General features: G+C 55.3%; 8 protein-coding genes across 8 annotated transcripts; 5 read left to right on the forward strand and 3 right to left on the reverse strand.

Annotated features, from left to right (window-relative positions):
* Positions 1–400: 400 nt before the first annotated feature.
* On the reverse strand, positions 401–1,667 carry L969DRAFT_95885 (uncharacterized protein; the record flags this gene model as incomplete). The annotated part of the gene is made up of 9 exons (XM_014711137.1): positions 401–550; positions 609–701; positions 744–884; positions 939–1,030; positions 1,089–1,154; positions 1,216–1,276; positions 1,337–1,353; positions 1,425–1,492; positions 1,651–1,667. The coding sequence occupies 9 exons, from the start codon at positions 1,665–1,667 to the stop codon at positions 401–403; spliced, it is 705 nt and encodes a 234-aa protein (XP_014566623.1).
* Positions 1,668–1,723: 56 nt separating this feature from the next.
* Positions 1,724–4,210, forward strand: L969DRAFT_64833 (uncharacterized protein). The gene is made up of 6 exons (XM_014711138.1): positions 1,724–2,244; positions 2,302–2,520; positions 2,576–3,217; positions 3,272–3,562; positions 3,607–4,034; positions 4,085–4,210. The coding sequence occupies exons 1-6, from the start codon at positions 1,758–1,760 to the stop codon at positions 4,181–4,183; spliced, it is 2,166 nt and encodes a 721-aa protein (XP_014566624.1). The 5' UTR covers positions 1,724–1,757; the 3' UTR covers positions 4,184–4,210.
* Positions 4,173–4,869, reverse strand: L969DRAFT_89310 (uncharacterized protein). Its single transcript, XM_014711139.1, has 6 exons — positions 4,775–4,869; positions 4,684–4,716; positions 4,558–4,628; positions 4,430–4,503; positions 4,327–4,379; positions 4,173–4,277 (listed from the first exon to the last, which is right to left on the reverse strand). Exons 1-6 carry the CDS (start codon positions 4,837–4,839, stop codon positions 4,232–4,234), a joined length of 342 nt encoding a protein of 113 aa, XP_014566625.1. The 5' UTR covers positions 4,840–4,869; the 3' UTR covers positions 4,173–4,231.
* Positions 4,870–4,952: 83 nt separating this feature from the next.
* Positions 4,953–6,303, forward strand: L969DRAFT_51940 (uncharacterized protein; the record flags this gene model as incomplete). The annotated part of the gene is given in 5 exon segments (XM_014711140.1): positions 4,953–5,257; positions 5,274–5,420; positions 5,480–5,594; positions 5,654–6,112; positions 6,154–6,303. 5 exon segments carry the CDS (start codon positions 4,953–4,955, stop codon positions 6,301–6,303), a joined length of 1,176 nt encoding a protein of 391 aa, XP_014566626.1.
* Positions 6,304–6,732: 429 nt separating this feature from the next.
* Positions 6,733–9,372, reverse strand: L969DRAFT_52120 (uncharacterized protein; the record flags this gene model as incomplete). The annotated part of the gene is made up of 3 exons (XM_014711141.1): positions 6,733–6,971; positions 7,020–7,637; positions 7,683–9,372. 3 exons carry the CDS (start codon positions 9,370–9,372, stop codon positions 6,733–6,735), a joined length of 2,547 nt encoding a protein of 848 aa, XP_014566627.1.
* Positions 9,373–9,517: 145 nt separating this feature from the next.
* Positions 9,518–9,820, forward strand: L969DRAFT_95890 (uncharacterized protein; the record flags this gene model as incomplete). Its single annotated transcript, XM_014711142.1, has 1 exon — positions 9,518–9,820. The coding sequence occupies one exon, from the start codon at positions 9,518–9,520 to the stop codon at positions 9,818–9,820; it is 303 nt and encodes a 100-aa protein (XP_014566628.1).
* An 844-nt stretch (positions 9,821–10,664) lies between these two features.
* L969DRAFT_18838 (uncharacterized protein) lies at positions 10,665–19,278 on the forward strand (the record flags this gene model as incomplete). Its single annotated transcript, XM_014710910.1, has 8 exons — positions 10,665–10,944; positions 10,997–12,354; positions 12,401–13,564; positions 13,615–15,239; positions 15,289–16,870; positions 16,919–17,811; positions 17,861–18,348; positions 18,401–19,278. The coding sequence occupies 8 exons, from the start codon at positions 10,665–10,667 to the stop codon at positions 19,276–19,278; spliced, it is 8,268 nt and encodes a 2,755-aa protein (XP_014566396.1).
* Positions 19,279–19,514: 236 nt separating this feature from the next.
* Positions 19,515–22,396, forward strand: L969DRAFT_18839 (uncharacterized protein; the record flags this gene model as incomplete). Its single annotated transcript, XM_014710911.1, has 3 exons — positions 19,515–19,789; positions 19,845–21,991; positions 22,041–22,396. The coding sequence occupies 3 exons, from the start codon at positions 19,515–19,517 to the stop codon at positions 22,394–22,396; spliced, it is 2,778 nt and encodes a 925-aa protein (XP_014566397.1).
* Positions 22,397–22,544: the final 148 nt, after the last annotated feature.

Below are 22,544 nucleotides of genomic sequence, written 5' to 3' on the forward strand. Positions count from 1 at the left end.
TGAGATCGACTCTTTGGCGCCGGAGAAAGGCGTGTGCGTACGAATGAGTGTTGGGTGTATCGTGCGGCGGTGACAAGATTGAGGGCGGCACTGGTACCGGCTTGGGCGTTTATGCGATTCTGTTGTTGAAGCGAAGGAGAGCAGGTCTGTCGAAAAGGTGAGATCTGGCAGTTCCTGAAGGAAGGAGTGGATTGGGATGGAAAGGCGAATGACTGCGTCTGCGCACATCGCGAGATGACTCAATAACAGAGCCAGGGGCTCCCAAATCGAATTGTCGATGTTCAGATTCCGCATTATCTGAGGATCGGCCACTCTTTGCCACTTCTGGCACGTGGAACGCGCGTTTTCGGGCGAGCATCAGCCAAGGCATCGCGCGCGCTAGGAGCAGTGCAGGCAAAAGTCAGCCTCGAGCCGGACAAAAGGGCATCGCACTCTGGAATGCACTCGAAGGACGTGAAAAGTCTCGTTGACAAAAAGAACGCTTTAAGGTGGTGGATGGGATCGTCCGAGCCGGATACGCTTTACATGTATGCGCTGAGCCAACGGAAACCTGTCGACGTCCAGGCACACGTCAGCGGAGGATGGCCGAGAAGGCCGAGTTTGCAGACCTTCGCCGTAGCCTTGACGCATGACGACAGAGACCATGAAGACCTCGATTGGTCGGATGTTCTCGAGAGGTTGCTTGCCCTGTCATTACATGCCTATCAGCGTGCTTCACTGCTGCTCAGGGGCGGGCTGTTGACCTTGCCGGTGGTCTGGTACATGCCCAGCGCGTGCTTGAGGTCATCTTCGCTCACCGCACCTGGGGCATCAATCTTGTTGCCCAGAATGAGGAAGGGGACTTTTGAGAGCTCCTCAATCGACAGCAATGCATCTAGCTCCTCCTGTGCGCTCAGCGTAATGAGTTATCACCTGGAGACCGCCAGCGCAGGACGCGCCTTTGATTCTGAGAAGCGCTCGTGATCCTGGGCGTCGACGAGGAAGACAATCCCATCTACCTCTGGGAAGTAGTCTTTCCAGAGCCGGCGAGCTGCAGAGAACCCAACCGCATGAGCTTGCGTAGGGTTCATGTCGCGTCTTTGACTCGCCTTGCTGATGTCCTCCCAGATCATAAGTTGTGAATTTGACATTACCGATGGCAAGTTCTTCAGATGCTGGAGGCAGACATCTCTGGATGAGCTCCGCAGACGGATCAAGCAGTGCGGCATGACTCACTGGGATGCAAAGTTGGCTGCAACGTAGCTAGTCGATCATTCTTCAGCATGTGCAGGAGCGTCTGACGTGATCGCTTGACGGTAAGCATCTCGTGACACATATGAGCGCGCAAACGACGAACCGTCTTGCCAGCATTGTCTATTGACAGTCAAACAAGCCAAGCCACGTCAGACCGAGCTCAACGGCCTGGGGTGCGTCACAGGACTGACCGAGGCCTAAGAAGAGGATCTTGGCGTTCTTGTTGACGAGACCAAACTGTGCGAGGATATCCCAGAACCTGTGAAGCGGCAAGAAGGGCGTTGCTTAGCCACGATCCTTTGTCATTGAGTAGACGGCGACCGCGATGACGAGGCCAGGTAGGTCGTGGGGAGCGTCGGCCGGCTTGTGTTGGCGTCGAGCTAGACCGTGAGAAGAGTGCGGAGGAGCTCGACTGACCAGCTGATCATCCACATCTTGAGCAAAGGGCGCCTCTCTGCCTCGACGATGGGCTGTCGGCAGCGCGTCCACCAAAAAAAAATAAAAGGCGACGGCCATCAACGACGATGAGTCTCTGTCCACATCCAGCATGCCGATCCATGGCATTGCATACCCTCAGACGAGTCGAAGCTCGCGCCAAATCGCCGCCTAGCGACTCACTTCGCCTGATTTCGTCTATTGCAAGTTCCAGGCCCAAGAGCAATGCAGAGCGCCTTTCGAGCCGTAGGTCAGCATGGCCGCCTCGTTTGCACGACCAACAACGCTTTTTGGCTACGCAAGTATCTGGAAATTCACTTGAACCGGCCGCCGGAGGGATGCATACCAATGCAGACCAAGCAGAGGACGATTTCGATGTGGTCATCATCGGCGGAGGCCACGCAGGCTGTGAAGCAGCTGCAGGCTCGGCTAGAGTAGGCGCACGAACACTGCTACTCACACAGAGACTCGACACGATTGGCGCGCTCAGTTGTAATCCGTCCATTGGCGGGATAGGCAAGGGAACGCTCGTGCGCGAAATCGATGCTCTCGATGGCCTCATTGGTCGTCTGGCCGGTCCGTCCCTGATGCTGTAAGCTTACATCAGGCTTAGGCAGACTGACGTGTTGGCAGATAAATCGGCCGTACAGTTCAGAGTACTCAACAGATCAAAGGGTCCCGCCGTACATGGACCGCGAGCTCAGATCTCAAGAACGCTCTACAAGCAGCACATGCAAGAGACCCTCAACGCCTATTCCAATTTATCACTTCGGGCCGGTAGCGTCGATGACTTGATACTCGACGCGCCCACTCGACCAGGATCAGCAGGTCGCGTTATTGGCTTACGATTAGGTTCGCTCCAACGGGTAGCCAGCAGATCTCTGCTGATACTTGTAGTCGAGGATAGAGACTGGTGAAGTTATCAGGACCAGGCATATCGTCATCTCGACGGGCACTTTCCTGGGCGGCCATGTACACATTGGTCTCGAATCGACACCTTTTGGCAGGTTGGGCGAAAGAGCATCCAATGCGCTCTCTGATTCACTTCGCCAAGCTGGTTTCGCACTGTCGAGACTGAAAACGGGCACACCTCCTCGGATCGACGGACGGACAGTCAACACTGCCATACTGGGCCGTCAAGATGGCGAACGACCTGCTACGCCGTTCTCGTACCTCTCTGAAGGGCCCCTACCCAATGAAGATCGACAGCTACCTTGTTGGCAGACACAGACAACGCTAGCGTCGCACGCGCTCATAGAAGCAAATCTAGACAAGACTATTCACATTCGAGAGGAAGTCAACGGGCCGAGATACTGCCCCTCGCTCGAATCCAAAGTCGTTCGATTCAGGTCGAAGAACCATCACGTCGTCTGGCTGGAGCCGGAAGGTTACGATACGGATACGGTCTATCCCAATGGTCTTTCGATGACTGTGCCTGCCGACGTGCAGGAAGCTGTACTCAAGACGATTCCAGGATTGGAGAATGTCACGATGACTCAACCTGGGTATGGCGTAGAATATGATCATGTCGACCCAAGGGAGCTTAATCGTGAGTCTCCTTCATTCCACGGATCATCTTCGTAGCTCGAAGGCTGGCTTGCAGGCACACTCGAGACAAAGAAGATACAGGGTCTGTTCCTTGCCGGACAAATCAACGGAACGACGGGCTACGAAGAAGCCGCAGCGCAGGGCATCGTGGCAGGCATCAATGCCGGTTTATCTGCCGCCCGTGCGCCACCTCTGCTCCTGTCTCGAACGGACAGCTACATCGGCGTACTCATTGACGATCTGACGACGCAAGGCGCTTCGGAACCTTATCGCATGTTCACGAGCCGAAGCGAATATCGTCTCTTCCTCCGCGCGGACAATGCCGACAAGCGGCTGACCGAGAAAGGTATGTCTCCTGGTTCTCGCTGAATTCTGCTCATTGTGAGATAGGATCCCTCGCGGGTTGTGTCTCTGCCAGTCGATACCATCATTACTGTGCTGAACAGAAAAGCATCGACGAGTGTATCGAGATGCTACAATCTATCGAGCTGTCGCCACACAGATGGACAGACCTCGGCTTGCCCGTTCGTCTAGACGGCACATCACGCAGCGCTTTCGACGTTCTACGCCACCAAGGCTCGACGCTGCCACTGCTCACCACAGCACTTCCCCAGATGATACAATATTCGCCTCGTGTGCTCGCAAGGGTGGCCATCGAAGCAAAGTACAAGCCTCATCTCACTCGTCAATCTGCCGATGTGGACGCTTTCATCAAAGACGAACATATCTCGCTGGCCGACCGAGTCGACTACGATCAGATCCACGGCCTGAGTACAGAGGCCCGCCAGCAACTCTCTCGCTATCGACCCGCAACTCTGGTCAGGCTCTAGTTCTCCCACAATGTGACGCTGGCTAATGGACGAAGCAGGCCGCAGCTAAGCGTATGGCTGGCGTGACCTCTGCGAGTGCCATGGCCATACTGCGCTACGTCCGTAGCGGCCGCTCGACCGTTGAAGCTGCTTTGTAGGCATACATGCAAGCGCGGTACTACAACAATACGAAGCCCAACGTGATCTCATGAGCTCTTTATCTTCGCCAACTGAGGGTTCTGCCTTTGCCAGCTGCTTGCCAGTTCAGATGAGACGGTATGCATGGAGTGCGGGAGCTTACTCATATGCGCGATAGAGCTGGTATCCGCCCGTTGCGCCCACGAAGAAATTGACCTGCTCACTGATGATAAGTAGACGCGATAGAGTTGGGTGACCATGCTTACAGCTGCTAGAGAGTAGTTGACTGGGGTGATGACCAAGCTGTACCTCACCCAGATTGCGCCCGTGAGCATCAAGGCTATCGTGCAAGTATGAGTTCCTCAGCTCGTGGAGACGGGCCGTTGGGACTTGCCTGCGTTTTGAGGTATGGACAGCTTCTCGGCAGGCCGCGATAGATCCTTGAGACCAGCAATGACGAGACACCTGCGTGAGGCATTCATTGTCAGCATGCGAGCGGCTGATGGCATGCGACACTCGCCATTTCATGAGAGGTGCATAGAAGAATATGGTCCTGCAGGCAACCAGAGGGCTCTTAGCGCAGGCGGTCTGAGCTCGGCACTGAAGCCTACTTGGGACCCGCGGGATGATTCATGAAAGCTGATAGCTTGCTCGTCGTGGCAGGTGCTGCTGACATGGCTTGACGGTGTGCGACAGCGGCGTCGCGCGAAACAGCTGCAAAGGCATTTTTCTGCTCCACGAGGCCACAAGCCGGCCAACTGACTCGGACCCTGACTGCACTTCCTCAACATGAAGAGAGCAGCAAGAGCTCTGCCGGGTGCATGGCGAGCACAGCACGTCCCGGCGACCAGAGGCAAGGCTACTCTACGCTTTGCAGCAAGATCAGCCCCATTCAGCTCCTCGGCAGCTCATCAGAGAGCTCAGCATGACGAGCCTACCGCACCGGGCAAACCTACCAAGCCAGTACAGAGTGCCACGAGTGCACTGGACTACAAGATGTCGCACCCTGCCAAGAGACCGCCGCGTCTGCCGACAATTGATCCACCTAAGTGGTCAGCCGAGGAAGCAGTGACTAACATCTTGTACAACAGCAAGTCGGGCCAGACAGAGCTCATGTCGAGATACTGATGGTTTGCTTGTTGCAGCACCGCCACCCAGCAATCAGCCGTTCGTACGACACGTGCTCAATTGCCTCGTTCAAAACGAGCCAGGCGTTTTATCGCGCGTCTCTGGCATTCTTGCCGCTCGTGGATTCAAGTGCGTTGCGAAGGTCTTGCGTACTCTGTGCGAGGACTCACCGTCTTCTCGATGCGCAGCATTGACTCGCTTGTCGTCTGCGCAACAGAGATCAAAGATCTCTCGAGAATGTGTATCGTTCTCAGAGGTCAAGATGGCGTCATAGAACAAGCCAGACGGCAACTCGAAGATCTCGTCAGCTTGATCTCTTCCCCTCCCGCCACTCTCGCTGACAGTCTTCATCGTGTGCGCAGGTACCCGTCTGGGCAGTCTTGGACTATACCCGCACAAAGACCATCGAGCGAGAGCTCTTGCTCTGTAAAGTGTCGATCCTCGGCCCCGAATATTTCGAAGACCAGCTCAGACACAAGATACAAGAGGGCGCTTCTTCACCCCATGCTGCCTCACAAGAAGGCGAAGCCACCAGTCCCGATCATGCAAGCGGAGGCGATCCAGGCTTAGCCATTCAGTCTGAGATCCACAGACAATACGATGCCGAGCATCACGCACAAGGATACGCAACGCCTACTTTCGAATCTCTCTCGCCTTCGGAAGCGCTCAGACAGAAGCACGCTCATATGTCTGCCATTGCTTTGCTCGCCTCCCAATTCCAAGGCAAGATTGTTGATATCAGCAATGACGCTGCCGTCGTCGAGGTATCCGGCAAGACTGAACGAATAGACGCTTTCCTCAAGCTCATCCGACCCTATGGTGTCCTCGAAGCTGCTCGAACAGGCAAGCCTCGCATTGCAAGCTCAGCATTTCATGGCTGATGTGCGAGAACGCAGGGACGATGGTGATGCCGAGGGCGCCCATCATCAGTCAATGGAGTGGCATGTCAGATGAGGAACCCTTGGAAGAGGAGACGGTTCAGATTGACGCGAGTCAGCTCCCACCGGGCTAAGCGTGCACCATGTAGCATCAGCAATGCAACGTTGATCAGCCAAAAGCTTCTTAGATCCGACTAAAGCTGGTCAAAAGCGGATGCGAGGAGCCAGGAGAGTCAGAGAGCGACTGTTGCGGAACGTCGGATAAGCGAACCATCACCAGAACCACGATTGACCACGACCAGCGCGGCTGTATGCGAGCGATGATATTATGTCAACAACACGTATCATTGCAAAACCTGAGCTGATCGTGAGGTAGAGGTGGACCTCTGTTGCGGCACAAGCCATACGATTGCCTGGCCTGTTGCCAGGACAGAGCCACGCAGCCTTTCGCCTGTGTGTCTTGCGTTCACTTGTGTTCTGTAATTGTGCGCCACGGCAAGCCAATCGGGCGAGTGTTGGGGTTGTAGGTAGCTGTCGAGGATCAAATTTGACATCATGACAGTCTAGTAGTCCGCAGGCGGTGAGACGACAACTGTGGGCTGAATGATAGAGCCGCCTGGAAATGTCGGGGGCGGCGTGGGAACAGATCTGCCAAAGAAAGCATAGAGGTGAGCTTTGGCATCTGCGATCTTCTCGATCATCGTGCGAGCTTGGGGCGACGGGAGCTTCTCGGACATCGAGCGCAAGTGATGCTGCATTGTGCCTCGGTCTCCCGCACGCTCCTGCATCCTGCGTAAAAAGGCTAATCAGCAGTTGGAGAACAGCGGACGGCGACAAGCTTGCCGATCACGGAAGGACTCGATGTCTGCTTTCTTGTCCGTCAAGATGGCAGAGGCATAACGAAGTCGCTCGTTACCGACTGATAGCGTAGCGATGGCGCTGTTACTCGTAAAAACACTGCGCATCATCTCGATAGCCTTGCGCGCCTCTTCCTCCAGCGACTCGATCGCTTCGCGTCGCCGCGTCAAAGCAAGCTCGAAGGATTGTATCGCCTCGCCGTACGACTTGTCGATCGCCTGCGGGCATAATGAGCTCTGATGAGCCGAAGCAACGCAATAGCATGCCTCTAGACCCTCGATAATGGTCTGCATCTCAAGCTCCTTAGCACGTAGCTCCGTGTAGCCATGTTGCAGATCTATATCGAGCTTCATGCTATGTGGCGACATCGTCCGGCCTACACCATTGAGCTCACAGAGATGCGAAAGCGAATGACGTCGGGTCAAGTCAGACGCAGTACTGGTCTCTTTTGTTGGCAGATCGCTGTAGGACGTAGCAAAGTACTGATATGCCTCGGTGTCGCCATCTGTCAATGCACGAGATAGCACGGGTGCTCGCGGCCTCTCATCTTCTTGCTGCTCGGAATCTCGCTTGGCCTGACTGTCTGATGCCGTCATCACATGTGCTGCACCTGCAGACTATCAGACACATGTTGGCCGAAGTGCGTATTGCTCACCAGCAGGATCTTGATGGGTTGTATGCGGACTAGGTCCTCGCGAATGGTCTGCATTCGAGGCAAAGGCCCGAGCTGTGCGATCGTGGAAGCCTCGCAAGACTCGTCCCGGTAGGCGGTGCGCTGCTTCGGCATCCGTATCGCTCGTCGCATCATTCGAGGTATATCCATCCTTTGCCGAAAGATGAGCGGTCGACCCTCGACCATGTCGGTGTAATCCGATTCGTACTGTTCTGCTTGTGCGCTTGTGATGTTGTCGTCTCTTAGCAGCCGTTGTAGACCAGAGGCTGGCAAGCGTGAAGACCTCCGACCACGCCCCTTGATTGAGTGATCGTGCAGCGAGATCGAGATCGAAGGTGCCATCCTCAATGTTCTCAGCAGCATTGCGAGCTGCACCTGGGTCCGTCCGTGACAATGGGTTGAGCCCGCGATCGGCTATATCATCGATCCGGTTACGCAGCATTTTACCGACTCGCATTGATTCTGCTTTCCGGTCATCGACAGTCCGCTTCAGTGCGGCTATGCCTGGCGGAGTAAGGTACAGAAGCTGATGAGCGTGGCTGACTTGTGCACCTTGATGCCCAAGTGCTTGTATCGTCAGGGTATACGTAGAGAGGAAGCGATGGCGAGAGACAAAAGGATCTTTCGGCGGATGTGCATAGCCTAGCGCATGGACTTTAGCCCGAACAGACGCCACGATTGTCAGAAGACCAGCAAGGGTCGAAGGTGTCATTATTTGGGAGCTGGAAGTAAGACCAGCGGGTGCAGTCTGCGCAGATGAAGCTGGATTTGATGTTGCTTGCTGATTGAAGATGTCATTCCATTCTGCAAGACCTGCGATCGTTTCTTCACAGAGCAGTCCATCGGGCGCGAGCTGGTCGATGCCTTCATTCGGCAGCGCCTGATGGTGCGAGAGCGAGTGCTTTTGCGGAGGCACGAGGGGGCCCAGGCCAAAAAGCGCGAGCGCGCATTGTACGATCGCGATCACGTCGAGCAGCTTGTTCTCTAGCTCTTGAACACTAGCCAAGGAGTATGGCAGCCGATAGAGCTGCGCGAACCGCTCAAGTTGTGCTGTCGCAGGTGGGGTGAGCGATAGACTGGATCGCCCGCCCAGTCCAAGTCGCCTGAGCGCTAAGTTCTGATAGAGCGTGTCCCTTATCTGCTGCGTCACCTGTCCGCCTGGTATGGACACAAGCGAGCGATCGCCTTGTAGATTGGCCAGCGAGGTCACGAAGATCAATCCAAGCGACGTTTGCTTGGGCCGCCCGCCTTCACTTCTGAGCGAGGACTCGAGATCGCTCATACCATCTGAGCGAGTCTCAGTCGGCTCGAGTACATCCACAGAGATGACATCGTCTGTCCCGCCCGTGTAGACCACCAAACCAGGTGTGAGGCGCTGGCGGTCGACGAGCCATTGCTCAACGCAGTAGACCTGAAAGCCAGCGAGCCTGATGCCCGTCTTGACGACGCTATAGTCGTGTATGAGCGCATTGACTCGTCTTGATCGAGGCTGCGGAACATGCTCCTTGCTCTGTGAAGCAGCGCCGGTGGAAGAGGTTGTCGATGATCCGCCATAGAGATGTAAGGCCGAAGTGGACGAGGCAGGTGAGAAGACAGCAGACGGGGCCTCATCATCTGCCGCTTGCAGGCTGTCCAAGACACCTGTAGGCAGCAGGATCCGCTCTGACTTCATCGCTGGCGGCACGGTTGCATCACATCCGGGACGAGCTGTCCGCTTGCACGAGGACAGCCGAGTTCATTAAGGGCTCTTGCAGATCACTCCACAAAGTCCGCATGGCCTTGCTCAGCGCTCGACCCTTATCCGAAGTTGTTCAAGTATGCGAGAGCATACGCTGCAGAGATGCATAGCAGGGTTCGCCGAACGCTCGACAGATGGGCACAGCCGGGGCAGCAGAACAGCCATAGTGCTCGCTGGACGCACCACCATCGCTACAATCACAGCTCTCAGCCACGCATCTCCGCGGGCTCGTAGCCTTTCCTATGTGTCCTTGCTTGTCTGGCCAGCCACATCGACAGGCCTATACTTGCCCGTCGCCAGGCATGCTGCGGTTGCCAGACTGCGAGGCACGGCGTGCCAGTGCGCGCCTATGGCCGATGACGATGGAGCAGCTGGTGCCTGAGCCTCGTCTGTCCATGCATGCCTGGCTAGATCGCTTCTGCCGCCTTGCTACGCGTGCAAGGCTGCACGCGCACGCTCAAACAGCAATCCGACACACTGGCTCCAAGCAAGCTACGATCAGCGTTCAGTAGCTTGGCTCGGCTCGCGCACCGTTTTGCCTCGCGAGAGATCTCGATCATGGAGAAGGCGTGCCGATCGACAACTTTCCAAATTTGAACGCGTCTGTTGACGTCTGGAAAGACAAGTGGTATGGGTTTGTCTCTCTCGCCTCCGCATTCGATTTGCGCCTGTGCATCCCGCAAGGCAGACCGGCCTCTCGTCTGTTGCATAGGACGAAGAGGCGACGAACGCACAGCCAGCGTGCGAGTGCCGGAAGGGGGCAGCGAGTAGGATACCCCATCTGTCAGCCGACACCGACGGCGACCACTCCAGCATTCAGGCTTTGCAACCTTCCTTTCCTTTTGTGACTAATTTTGACAGGGTATCATTGTCGCATCGCCACGCAAGAGCTTGGCCAACAAGCAACATAAGGAGCATTCAGTCACTGCAGCAGAGCCTGCAGGCACTAGCCTAAACGCGTTCATTCAGCATGTCGACTCAGCTGGGTGATGATGGGTCAGTCCTGCTCACTCGATTCGCGCATGCATGTCCCGCATACTGACGCTGTCTTGCCTCTTGCCCTTGCTTCGTTCCATTTCGACATGATCAATCGATGACATTTTGACATCTCTCGACGAATTTCTGGACCCAATCTGGTGGTCACGCTCGCTTTTCGTCTTCTCGCCACTGCATCGATTCACAGATATATCCACTATGACGGCGCAGACTCGCGGGCCGAGCAGCCCATGTCTGAAGCCAGTCAAGGCCTGCACTCGAACGGCCACATCTCACGGTCGCCTACGCCTGAAGGATCGGGTGGCGACTCCACCATCTCTGCTGGCAAGTCGTCAGCGCGTACCACATCGACCGCGCCTTTGACCCGATCTGGCAAGGCCGGCGGTATTTATTCGACCTACGATGGCACTTCACGCTCGAGGACTTCCTATGGCAGTTCCTCGAAGCCAGAGGGCTCGCTCGATCAGGCCTACAGAGCTGGCATGCCTATCGGTCTCCTTGCCGCGATGGGTCAGTCGCGTGACCCTCACGCCATTGCCACATGCTGAAATAAATGTGATAGGCACACCGTACGCAAAGAAGCCGCTCTACCGAAGCACAAAGTGCAAAGTGCTGTGCTTGGCGATTTTGCCCATCACCGTCGTCGTCGTTGTCTTGATCACCGTCTTTCCCGTGCTCAAAGCCATCGCAAAACATGCGCTGCACACCTCTGTGCTTCACGTCTACGCTTCCAACCTCACGCAGCTCACGAACGAATCGTTTGCGCTCACGCTCGACGGCGAGGCGAAGAAGACGGGCATCTTCCCTGCTCACATCAACTTTGGACAACCTGTCTCGGTTTTCTGGGTCAATCCAGACAACATGCAAGAGGTGCAGCTGGGTAGCTTCCCACTTGCTTACCTTGGTGCTGCGGCCGGTCACGGTCGCATTCATCAGGAGACCTTCTTCACCATCACCGACACGGCCGCCTTTGGTCGATTCTCTGCATTCTTGATCACTCAAGAATCCTTCACCTGGCGCTTGCGGTCGTCCAACGTCCAAGCCAAAGCATTTTCATTCTTGGCCACGTCGTCACTCGACTTTGTCAAGGATCTTACTCTGCCGGCTATGGCCAATTTCACCAATGTAGCCATCGCGGACTTCCAGCTGCCAGGCGACGATCCTGCTGGTGGTATCACACTCGATGTCGTCACGACGCTTACCAATCCTTCGGCATTCGGTGTCGAAATTGGCACGCTGGTCGTTGATCTCTACTACGACGGTCTCTACCTCGGTCCTGCACAGACCTCGACAAGCGTCAACTTGACCTCTGGCTTCAATAGCTTCCCACTCACTGGTCGACTGCTTTCGTATGCTGGCAACCAGACTGCGCTCGCGCAGCTTGGTGTGCTCTTCACGAATTACGTCAATGGTGATTCGACTCTGGTTACCGCCGTCGGTCGCAGCGCCACGCTACCCAACGGCGAACAGATCAGCTGGCTCAGCGAGGGCATCAGAGCTCTGCAGCTCATCGTTCCTCTGAAATCGCCCACTGGACCCCTCAATCCCATCAAGGATATTCAGATTCAGACGTTCAGCCTTACGTTCCCAGGAACGCCGGACTCGTATCAGCCTACAGCTGCATCGAACAATCTCATGGCAGGCATCGGACTGCCATTCGGCTTCAGCTTGAACATCTCAGCGGTCGCTGCAGCCATTACCATCGTTCAAAATGACACGAGCATCGCACAAGTGCAAGGCGTCACGGGCGCCGCAACGACCATTCTCACCTCTGTGAATGCTGGCTTCACCACTGGCAACCTCGCATTGACCCTACCGCCCTCGCCTCTCGTAGTGCCGGATACGTACGAAGGTCATCTAATTTACAGTCAGTTCCAGAAAGACTTTACCGCGACGAACGGCAGTGCCTTCTATCTCAATGTGCGTACATAACCTTGCCCACTGACCGCACTCATGTCGCTTGTAGGGTACGACCACCGCGACCACGTCTACACCGATCGGCGAGATCATCCTCAATCCCGTAAATTTCTACGTACCAGCTGGCTTGATCGGTCTGCAGCTACTGCAGACTGCACCTACACTGATTCTTTCAGTCGATGTCACGGGCGGTACGCCAGATTACATCGAGCTCAACATTCTCGTGGGCTTGACGAACCCATCCAATCTACTGTTGGACGTCGGCGACGTTACATTCCAGCTGTTCAGAAACGGTGAATTCCTGGGTAGAACAATCTTACCAGCTCTGTCGCTTTCGATCGGCTATCAGACGCATACCTCAGTCGGTCAGTTTGAGGCAAACAACAATCCGACAGCGCTCGATACCCTCAACCGCTTCACCCAGGGTCTCGACTCGCAGCTCAGCATTGGCGGATACAATGGATCGAGTCCATATGATTCATTACAGCAAGCCTTTATGGCACTGCAGCTCAATGCGACGCTCGGAGGCCTGCAGACGCAGCTGCTGAACTACGCCGCGCTGACAGTGCTGCCTACGACCAACTTTGCAGACAATATTGCGGACACGACCGTCTCGCTGCAGAATCCTTTCACCTCAGTGCTTGACATTACGAATATCCAGAGCAACATCACCTCGCGAGGCCTATATCTCGGCTCGATCGTTACAGACACCAACTTCGTTGCTGCTGGCAAGGCCGCGACTGTCTCGCCCTCGTTGCCCTTCGGTCTCAATCTATATCCACCCGACATCTTCTCGCTTCTTCGCGAGCTTGTCCTTGAGGCCGGGCTCAATCCAGATTATCTCGATGGCATCGTACAGCTTGGCGGATATCAATATGTGCCTACTACTGGCGCTGGCACGCGCAAGGTTAAGCGGTCCCTGGACGACGAAGATGACGAATCGCTCTGGTCCACATTCGGTGCAGACGGCCTCAACGACTTGCTTTCAGCGCCCGGAAAGAGCGCTGCGGTACCGGGCGGCCTCACTAAGGAGGAATTGTCCAGTCCCGACTACGCAGACCATCAAGTCCGATTCCAGAAACGGGACAACCTGTACACCGGCTTTGACTTGCCTACCTATGTTGACACCGCGTTCAAGCAGCTCACTGTCAACGTAGCGCTCGTCTCTGTCGTCTCGATCGGCCAATTCACAACGGATCTCACGTACTCTCAGGTATGCTGCAGTCGTGCGTGAGGAAAGCATCACTGATCATAATATCGCAGAACGATGTGCCTGTCATCACGGATCAAACCCTCAATCTGCTCTTACCAGTCCTGGCCCAGCCGATCGTGCAGAAGATCGTCGATGGCTCGGTGCTCGCAGTCGACACGGTCACCATCACCGATCCTTTGCTCAATTCCTTTGGCACGGGTCTTACAGGCTCCATTACTCAATCTGGACCTTTCGACGCTGTCATCTCATTCCCGCAAGGTCTTACTGTCGCATGGAATGGCGCACCGCTCGGTCAAATCGCGATGCCTGACGTTTCCCTAGTCGGCGATGTCGGCGCAACACTCAACCTTCAGGCTGCATTCAGTGTCGCAGACGTTGGACACCTGACCGACTTCACAAGCTATCTGTTGACCGAGAAATCGTTTACTTGGGAAATCTATGGTCAAGATCTTGCCGTCGCCGCACTTGGCATCACTGTGCCTGGTATCAGCATCAGCAAGACCGTCGTCCTTGCGGGCATGGACAGCTTCATCGGCGATGTCATCATCAATTCGTTCGATTTGCCTGCAAACGATCCGGCTGGTGGCATCACGCTTACGTTGCAAACGACGCTCACAAACCCTGCCAGCGTAGGTGTGCAGCTGTCAACAATCGTCTTTGAGAATACCTTCGGACAGACCGACATTGGACCAGCAGCTAGCACGGCTGCATTCATCTTGCCGCCGAAGGGCTCGCTGCAATTGCCCTTGGCAGGCCGTCTGATACCGCAAACAACCCAGCAGGGTCTTGACGATGTGTCGACCATTTTCAACGGCTTTGTGCATGGCGTGCCAGCGCAGCTCCTTGTTCATGGCGTCACGGCTGGTCCCGACGGGGTCACTTGGCTCAACGACGGCATCAAAGCGCTTGAAATCCCTGTCACGCTCCCTGCAGCAGCAAGCCTGCAGATCATCAACTCGATTACGCTGAACCAGCTCACACTCTTGTTCACTGAGGCGACTGCATGGTCACCCTCATTCTCGACCTCCAACACTGTCGCCGCATTCCAGCTGCCGTTTGCCTTCCCCCTTGATATCACCGCAGCATCCACCAACATCATTTCACAAGATGCGGGCACCGACTTTGCGCTCATCACAGTTCCTCAAATACCTACAACGACGGACGTGACAGCGCGCTTGCTTACCCTGGCATTCCAGAACGTGCCCTTCGCAGTGGATCCTAATTACAGCGGTCAGCACGCGACATTCTCGCAGTTCCTGACGGATACAACAGACAATGTCAACAAGTCATTCGTTCTCCATGGATCAGCAAGCACGGTCGCCAGCACTGCCGTCGGGAATCTTAACATCAACGAGATCGCATTCCAAGTCACAACGGAAATTGCAGGCCTACAGGGACTTAATGCTCAGCAGACGACAGTCTCTGATCTCGATGTCTTCCATGGCTATCCTGACTACCTTCAGATCAACGTCAACGCACACATTTTCAACCCATCGGAGATCACGATCGGAACTGGCGATGTTGCCTTTGGCCTGACGTTCGAGAATACTGCGATCGGTACGGCAAACATTGCCAACCTTGTCCTAGTGCCAGATCAGAACGTCGTCGCTACCGCGGTTCACTATCAGCCGGAAGGCGATGCCGCTGTCGCCGTCGGTCAACAGTTGCTTGAGAAGTAGGTCTTGCCTCGTCTGCAAGCAAGCGTTTACTGATTGTGCTTGCAGTTATGTGCAAGCTGTACCGTCCGATACTATCATTGTTGGCAGTGCCTCAACGACGCCAATTGAGTCTCTACAGCAAGCTCTCGGTACCATCCGGCTCAACACGGTCATTCCACCCTTGATGCAGAACTTGATCACGCAGGCGAACCTCGTATTCCCGTTGGACATTGTGCAGACCGGCATTGCGCAGGCAACCTTCAACCTTGACAACCCTTTCACTGCTGCCATCAATCTGAATGCCGTCACTGCCGTGGCGATCTATCCCCTAACTTCGCCGAATCTCAACCTGGGCAATATTACACAAACTAATCTGAATCCTGAGATCACTGCGACTGGCCACACCCAGATCACCAGTCGCACGCTACCTTTCAACTTCAATCTGGACCCGAAGACGATCATTATGCTTCTCATCGCTCAAGCCGCCAAGAACAATGTTGATCTTGGTCCACTGGTTGATCAATTCAACTATGTACTTGGCCTCGCTAGCACGGCTAGTCAAGTCACGACCGAAGTCGATCAGGCGGCTTCGACCTGTGTAAGCGGCGCTCAATTCGACGTCTTTGGCGCCATCTTGGCGTCCCTGAAGAATCTCGATGTCAACCTACAGATCCAGTCCACTGTCCATCTTGATGATTACGGCACCGACCTGAACTTCAACCAGTTCAACATCCCAACAATCACTGACAGTACTGCTCTGTACTTGATCGGAGCTGTTGGCAAGACGATCGTGCAGCATCTCGTAGACCAATCCACCCTCACAGTCGCGTACGCAGATGTCTACGATGTCACAAACGATGGCTTCACAACAACGCTGCACGGAACCCTGGCTGGCACCGGTCCTTTCGACGCATCCGTCAGCTTCCCGGATGGCCTGTTGATCGATTACAATGGCAACACGATCGCAAGCATTGCCTTGCCCGATCTCTGCGCTGCAGCTGTCACGTCCATCCCCAACCTAGTCACAGTCGGCACGCTTACTATCTTGAACCAAGACACCTTCACAGGCTTTGCGACAGACATCCTGCACAATCCTTCATTCGAGTGGTATCTGCATACAACGACGCTTCGCGTCACGGCGCTCGGAACCATCTTTAGCAATGTCAACTTTGGCAAAACTATCACACTCGCTGCCTTCAATAACCTTCCGGGTGTTGCCATCACTTTCTCGAACTTCCCTGGTGATGCGCCGAATGGAGAAGGCATCAATATCGACACCCAGACGACAATCCCTTCGCCTGCGCAATTGGGCATCGATCTTGGAACAGCCAATTTCATTGCTTCATACAACGGAGTCGTCGTTGGACCCATTCACAATACTGGCGATCTCGTTCTGGCTCACCAAGCCACGACGCCAGCCGAACTTGTCGGGTATATCCAGGTGCAGCGTACGCAAGCCGACCTCACGACCATTGGGCAACTGTTCGGTGCATATCTCAAAGGGCAAGATTCAACCTTGACCGTTACAGGCGACTCTGTCGTTTCGACTGCTCAGCCCAACTCCCCAGTCGGCTGGCTTACGACTGCTTTCAAGACGCTCACGCTGTCGGTCGTTTTGCCCGGCCAGATCTTCACTATCATTAAGAGCGTAAGTGTCTGCCCGTAGACTTTGCATAGTCCGCTGACGTGCCAGCAGATCCAACTTTTGGATCTCGAGGTCAGCATTATGAACCAAGCGGAAGCGTATGCCGTCGACACTTCGAATATGCAGACCGATGCAGTCTATGCCAACCCTTTCACGTTCAGCTTGCAAGCTTTGTCCACCGCAGTACAGATTGCCATCGCATACCAAGGAGCGGCAACAGCTACGCTCGACCTGCCAAGCCGCGATGTCACGGCCGGCACCTCGACAGGACAAAATGAGCCGCTCGTGCTCAGCTTCATGAACGAAACGCTCAACGCCGTCACGCAAGGAGCCTTCAACAACTTTTTCCGTGATGTGACTGATACAACCGGCGTCACCTTCGATCTCAGTGGCTTTGCAGATGTAGTAGCCAAGACCGCCATCGGCAATGTGCCGATCCCGCAGATTCCATTCGGTTCGTCAACACAATTCCCGACCGTAGCAGCAGTCACGTCTTCCCTCGTCGGCATCAACTCGTTTGGTGGAACCGCTACTATACCCAACACGCCCATTACCATCGGCACAGGCAATACGGACTTCAGCACTGATCCAGGAACGGGCTACATCCGTATCACCATTGATCCCGTCACTCTTAGTAACCCCTCCAATATTTCTGTCTTTACCAATCAAGTCGCTCTTCCGGTGCTCTACACTGGCGTTGCGACGGGTCGCGCGATCATCAATCCACTTGATCTTTTCCCAGGCACCAATAATCTTGTCTCAGAGTTCCACTTTACGGCCACTGACGCAGCTGCGCTTGTTCTGATCACAAAATATCTCACCAATATCCCTGGACCAACCGGCGAGAGAATCCCGATCACGATCCAGGGTAACACGGCTGCATCGCCCTATGGCTCACTTCAAGAAGCTTTAGCCGGTGTCACTCTTACATCAGAGTTCCCTGGGTACGTACATCGGCGAGGGCGCAAGGTCGTTGCTGATATCGATCCGCAGCATTGGCGCCCGGCTCGTCGATGAGATTACGGTCTTTGTCAATTTGGTCACTGTCGTTTGCAAGAGTATGGCGACTTTCAGCTTCTCAGTCAACAATCCGCTTCAGGCGCCGCTTTCTATTCAAGCCATTCAAGGCACGGCACTACAGCCAGGACCCTATCAGGATGGAGTTCAGAACGGAGGCGAGGTCCCATATGCTTTGTTTGACTATTCGTTCGAAAATAACGGAGGCGCGTTCATCGTCGCAGCCGGCACAGCAGATGGTAGCACGGTGACTGGCCCCTCTCCCGTTGTGCCTGCTTCGCTTCCTCAGTCATTGCTCGTCAACGCTCAGCTACTCAATAACGCCAATAATATCCCAGGATCAACGATGCCCGGCCTCGATGTGACGCTATCAATCCGCACTCAAGTTCTGGACGGATCTGCGCCAGCTGCAGCTGGCTTTCAGCTCGTCGATCTCATATACGCTGAAGTAATCATTCCCTACAGTCAGTACCCCGTAGGCTTTTCGATTACATGTACTGACATTCGGACACTCAGATGTCGTTTTCGTAGCCGACGATGGCACTGCCGAAAATGGCAGCGGCACGAACACCCCCACGGGCTCGCCCATCGTCGCACCTGACTTGGGCGAGACAGACTTATTCAATTTCGTGTTAGGAGCTCTGGCTCCTGGCCTTGTCGGCTGTCTGGCAAGCGGTCTTGGCTTCTTCGTGCCTATTGATAGCGCCGGGCTCTTCGGCGGCCTCACTGATACCTTGCTTGGCTATTTGAATACACTCGGCGTCCCGTCCGAATTCGATCAATTCGTCACAGGCGTAGCTGATGCAACCGTCACTCCGATCAACATTGCCGGCGGTCCGGATTATACAAGTTATCCGTTCCCTTCAATCATCAGCTCGCTCTACTCGCAATGCTCGAAAGCAGGCTCTGCGCCTTGTGCCGCTTCCCTAGCTTCGGCCAACGGTGGCGCTAATGCTGCTGAGGCCGCATCAGCTCAAGCGATTCGCGCGTCGGGCCTGGCAGTGGCCAGCGCAATCTCTGCAGCTACTGCTGCGGTGGCTTCCAGTCTGGCAGCGGCGGCTTCAGCAGCGACTGCAGCCGCTTCTACGGCCGTAGCGGACGCCACTTCTGTGGTAGGTCAAGTGACCGCCGCGGTCCTGCCTTCCTCGTCGAGCGCAACATCGGCAGCGACAAGTACTTCGACAACGACAACGGCAGCACTCCTACCGACGACTGCGCCGGCTCTTGGCAGGCGTGCGATCTCCGAACATCTGTTCGTGCAAGGGCAGGATGGCCGGACGGGTGTCGAGGTCACCGTGGAGGAAGCGCTCGAGATTGCGAGAAGACGGGCGGAGCAACTGGGCGACAATATTCCGGTTGATTATGCAAGAAGGGCGCTAGCATATGGACTTTGAGTACACAAAAGTATAACAGCAACCGTAATCTCGTAGTCCAGAGGCAATTCGTGTACCATTATGGCATTGAATGCATTGATGTATGGAATCAGACGGGATCTCGCCCTCGAGCGCTTGAGCATTATTGATGACGTGGCAGGCTTGAATCAACCTATTAATCAAAGCCGCCGCCAACGACTTGCTCCGCGAGCGCTCGAGCCGTGAGGAAGTGTCAGCAGGTCATCTCTCAGTCGACGATGGAGATGACAAGGCCGAAGCCAACGAGTACAGGCTCAGGCTACTTCTCGGACGTCAACAAGCGCTCGACGTCTCCTGACACGGGGGAGATGCAGGCGTCAACAAGTGATGTAGAAGCTAGCTCAAGCCTGTCTGCCGAGTATGCCATGGTCCAATCGCCTTCTGTCTTCGATGTCAAGGACCGGCCTTCGCTCTCAAGATCGGGCTCGGACACCTCGATGACGAGCGCCGAGGGCAGCGAGCAGGAGATCAAGTTTGAGGACAATCGAGCCGAGTGAGATCTCCCTCACAACATTGCCACTGCATGGGCTCATTGACTTTTCCTGCAGGCTCGGACAGCGCATCGAGGTAGCTGCCGACATGGCGAGTGCACTACAGAGCTTCAACAGAGATCACAAGACACTTGTCTATCCTCGGGCAACGACCTACACGACCGCGAGCATCGGCGATCAAAGCCGGCCTGGTCTGTCTCCCCTGCCCAGCCAGGACAACAGCATGCGCAATGAAGTACTGCGTGCTGCCATGCTTCGTACACAGTCGACTTTGAGTGCGGCAGGCGAGATACCCGCCTCGGCACTGCAGCCACGAGCCCAGCCGGTACGATCCTACTCTGCCCCGCCAGATTCGGCAGCACAGGGATTGATCGTACTCGGTGTCGATCTCAAGATGGGCCATCAGTCTGTGCCCATCTCACCCTCTGCACCTGGAGCACGAGGTTGTCAGCAAATCGAGGCGGGCATGGACCCGGTCACGCTGGCCGCCATGCTTGCCCGCCGTCTCACTCATGTCACTCGCCATCTGAGCTCGCTCAAGACTCGCATTGATGACAATTTGCTCCGCATCCTGATCACAGGCGACACCAATTCGGGCAAATCCACCTTGCTCAATGCGTTCTTGCGCCGTATGCTCATGCCTGTCGATCAGCAACCTTGCACGACCGTGTTCAGCGAGATATTGGATGCCAGCAGCAATGGCGACGTTGAGGAAGTGGTGGCGCATCTCATCGATGGCGAAGAGGATAGTGTCGAGCGCTTCGGCGTCGATGAGCTAAGCGAGATCTCGTCTGATCTCGCAGACAAATATGACAGCATCAAAGTCTACGTCCAAGGCTTGCATGATCCAGTGAGAAGTATCCAGCCAACGGAAGAGACGGGCGAAATCCAGCCCTCGTTCGTGCAAAGCAACGCCTTTTCCATCTCGCTCATTGATGGGCCCGGCCTCAATCGAGCAAATGCGATGACAACAGCGCTATATGCGCAGCAGTCAGAGATCGATGTCATTCTCTTCGTTGTCGCCGCCGAATCTCACCTGACACAATCAGGGCGAGACTTCCTAGAGGCTGCCAGCCAGGAGAAGCAACATCTCTTCTTCGTCGTCAATAAATGGGCTGGCATCAGAGACAAGCCGCGCGCCTACAGAGCAATAGGAGCACAGATCGAAGAGCTCAGCCCGGCTACTTGGCGCAACCGCATCGAGCTCGTTCACTTTGTCGAGTCTGCTTCTGCCGTGCCCGAGCCGGGCCAACCACTGCTTATGCAAGATGGCGGCCTGGCCCACCTCGAAGCCAATGTTCGCTCGTGCGCACTCAAACATCGTACGCGCTCGAAGCTTCAACCCGCCAAGAACTTTCTCTGCAATGTCCAGAGCGACTTTGTTCAGATCGCAAAGGCCAATCTTGCCGATGCAGAGCAGATCCTCGAAAAGGCGCACGCCGAGCTCAGCTTGATCAAGCCGCTACAAGTCGCCATGACACAGCAGAGCGAATGGCTCAAGCGAGATCTGCACGATCGTCAGGATGCAGTATCGAGCCAGACAAGCCAGATGGCCGAAGAGCGTCTCCGTCGAGCGCTGTCCGCTGTAAGCAATGGCAAGCTCTGTCCTGCTTTGCCAGACACTGGCGTCGTTCCTGCTAGCTACAGCAGAATCTCGACAGCTCGTCCGAGCGTCTTGCCGCCCTTCCCAGGCGTGTTTGGCATATGGTCCTGGGCGGACGAGATTCGCAAGACGCTCGCTCAATCGATCGAACACGAACTGCAGCAAGCCGAAGATGATGCCAAGCTGACAACGTACAAGGCCATGAAGGACACTATCAAGGAGATGCCTGACTTGCAGCTAGACTCTGCCGACTGGGAGGCCTATGTCGAAAAGATCGAACGCTTCCACCCGGAGATCATGTACGATCGCCGACGGAGGAATCGCTCGATACTGCAAGTCTTGGATGCCAACACGGATGCGCACGTCAGTCAGATCGACTTTATCGACCTCGACAAGCTCACGAGCTTCTTGACGACCGGAGCCTCAAAGAAGTCTGACGCTTCCCGTGTTGGCGGCATGGGGCTCGGATTGGGTGCTGTCACCGTCTTTGGCAGCCGTGCGATTGGCATCTCTGCCTTTATAGAGTCCACCAATCGCCTGCTCGATTTCTTGGCCAGCGATTCCGTTCGCAAATGGGCTGCTCCTCTTGCTGCGGCAGTTGGTACGTTCCTCTCCTCGCATCTGCGATCACAAACTGACTCGTGTCACAGCTCTGTCGTTCTCTGCGTACGTCGTTTGGGATCTGCCGCAAGCGGTGCCGCGCAATGTCGGTCGCAGGATCGTAAAGACACTGAATGACAAGTCAAAGGCGACTTACCATGACGCCTCGACTGCCTTCAGCCGAGCGCAAGCTCGCGAGGTCTCCCGAGAAGGCGCCAAGTGTTTCGCGATGGCATCATGGGATCTACAGCAAAGGCATGCCTCTACGCTCGAGCGACGTACGACCGAGCGAAGAGGCATCGAGTCGACGATCAAGAAAGAGAGTCAATCCCTACAATGGTTTGACAGGTATCTCGCTCAAGCGAGGGCAGAACAAGCGCGTCTTGCCGCACTACAGCTCAGCTGAACAGTGCAAAGCTCGATCTGTCCGTTCAATCAACAAAAAAAAAAAGACAACTGTGTGCCTCGAAGTTATGCTGCATGAACGTGTGTGTGATGTAATGATGAATGCACGTCTCCTCTCTAAACAGTGTCCTGCTGTACACAAAAGCAAC

Source organism: Mixia osmundae, assembly GCF_000708205.1.
Source record: "Mixia osmundae IAM 14324 unplaced genomic scaffold scaffold_8, whole genome shotgun sequence".
In the NCBI taxonomy this organism is placed as follows: Eukaryota; Fungi; Basidiomycota; class Mixiomycetes; order Mixiales; family Mixiaceae; genus Mixia; species Mixia osmundae.

Coding starts and splice junctions, on each gene's coding strand:
- L969DRAFT_64833 (XM_014711138.1), top strand. CDS start 1,758: ATGAGTCTCTGTCCACATCCAGCATGCCGATCCATGGCATTGCATACC. Junction 2,521..2,575: donor CGTTATTGGCTTACGATTAG/GTTCGCTCCAAC, acceptor AGTCGAGGATAG/AGACTGGTGAAGTTATCAGG. Junction 3,218..3,271: donor CGACCCAAGGGAGCTTAATC/GTGAGTCTCCTT, acceptor GCTGGCTTGCAG/GCACACTCGAGACAAAGAAG.
- L969DRAFT_89310 (XM_014711139.1), bottom strand. CDS start 4,839: ATGTCAGCAGCACCTGCCACGACGAGCAAGCTATCAGCTTTCATGAAT. Junction 4,380..4,429: donor TCAACTACTCTCTAGCAGCT/GTAAGCATGGTC, acceptor ATCAGTGAGCAG/GTCAATTTCTTCGTGGGCGC. Junction 4,278..4,326: donor CAGCTCTATCGCGCATATGA/GTAAGCTCCCGC, acceptor ACTGGCAAGCAG/CTGGCAAAGGCAGAACCCTC.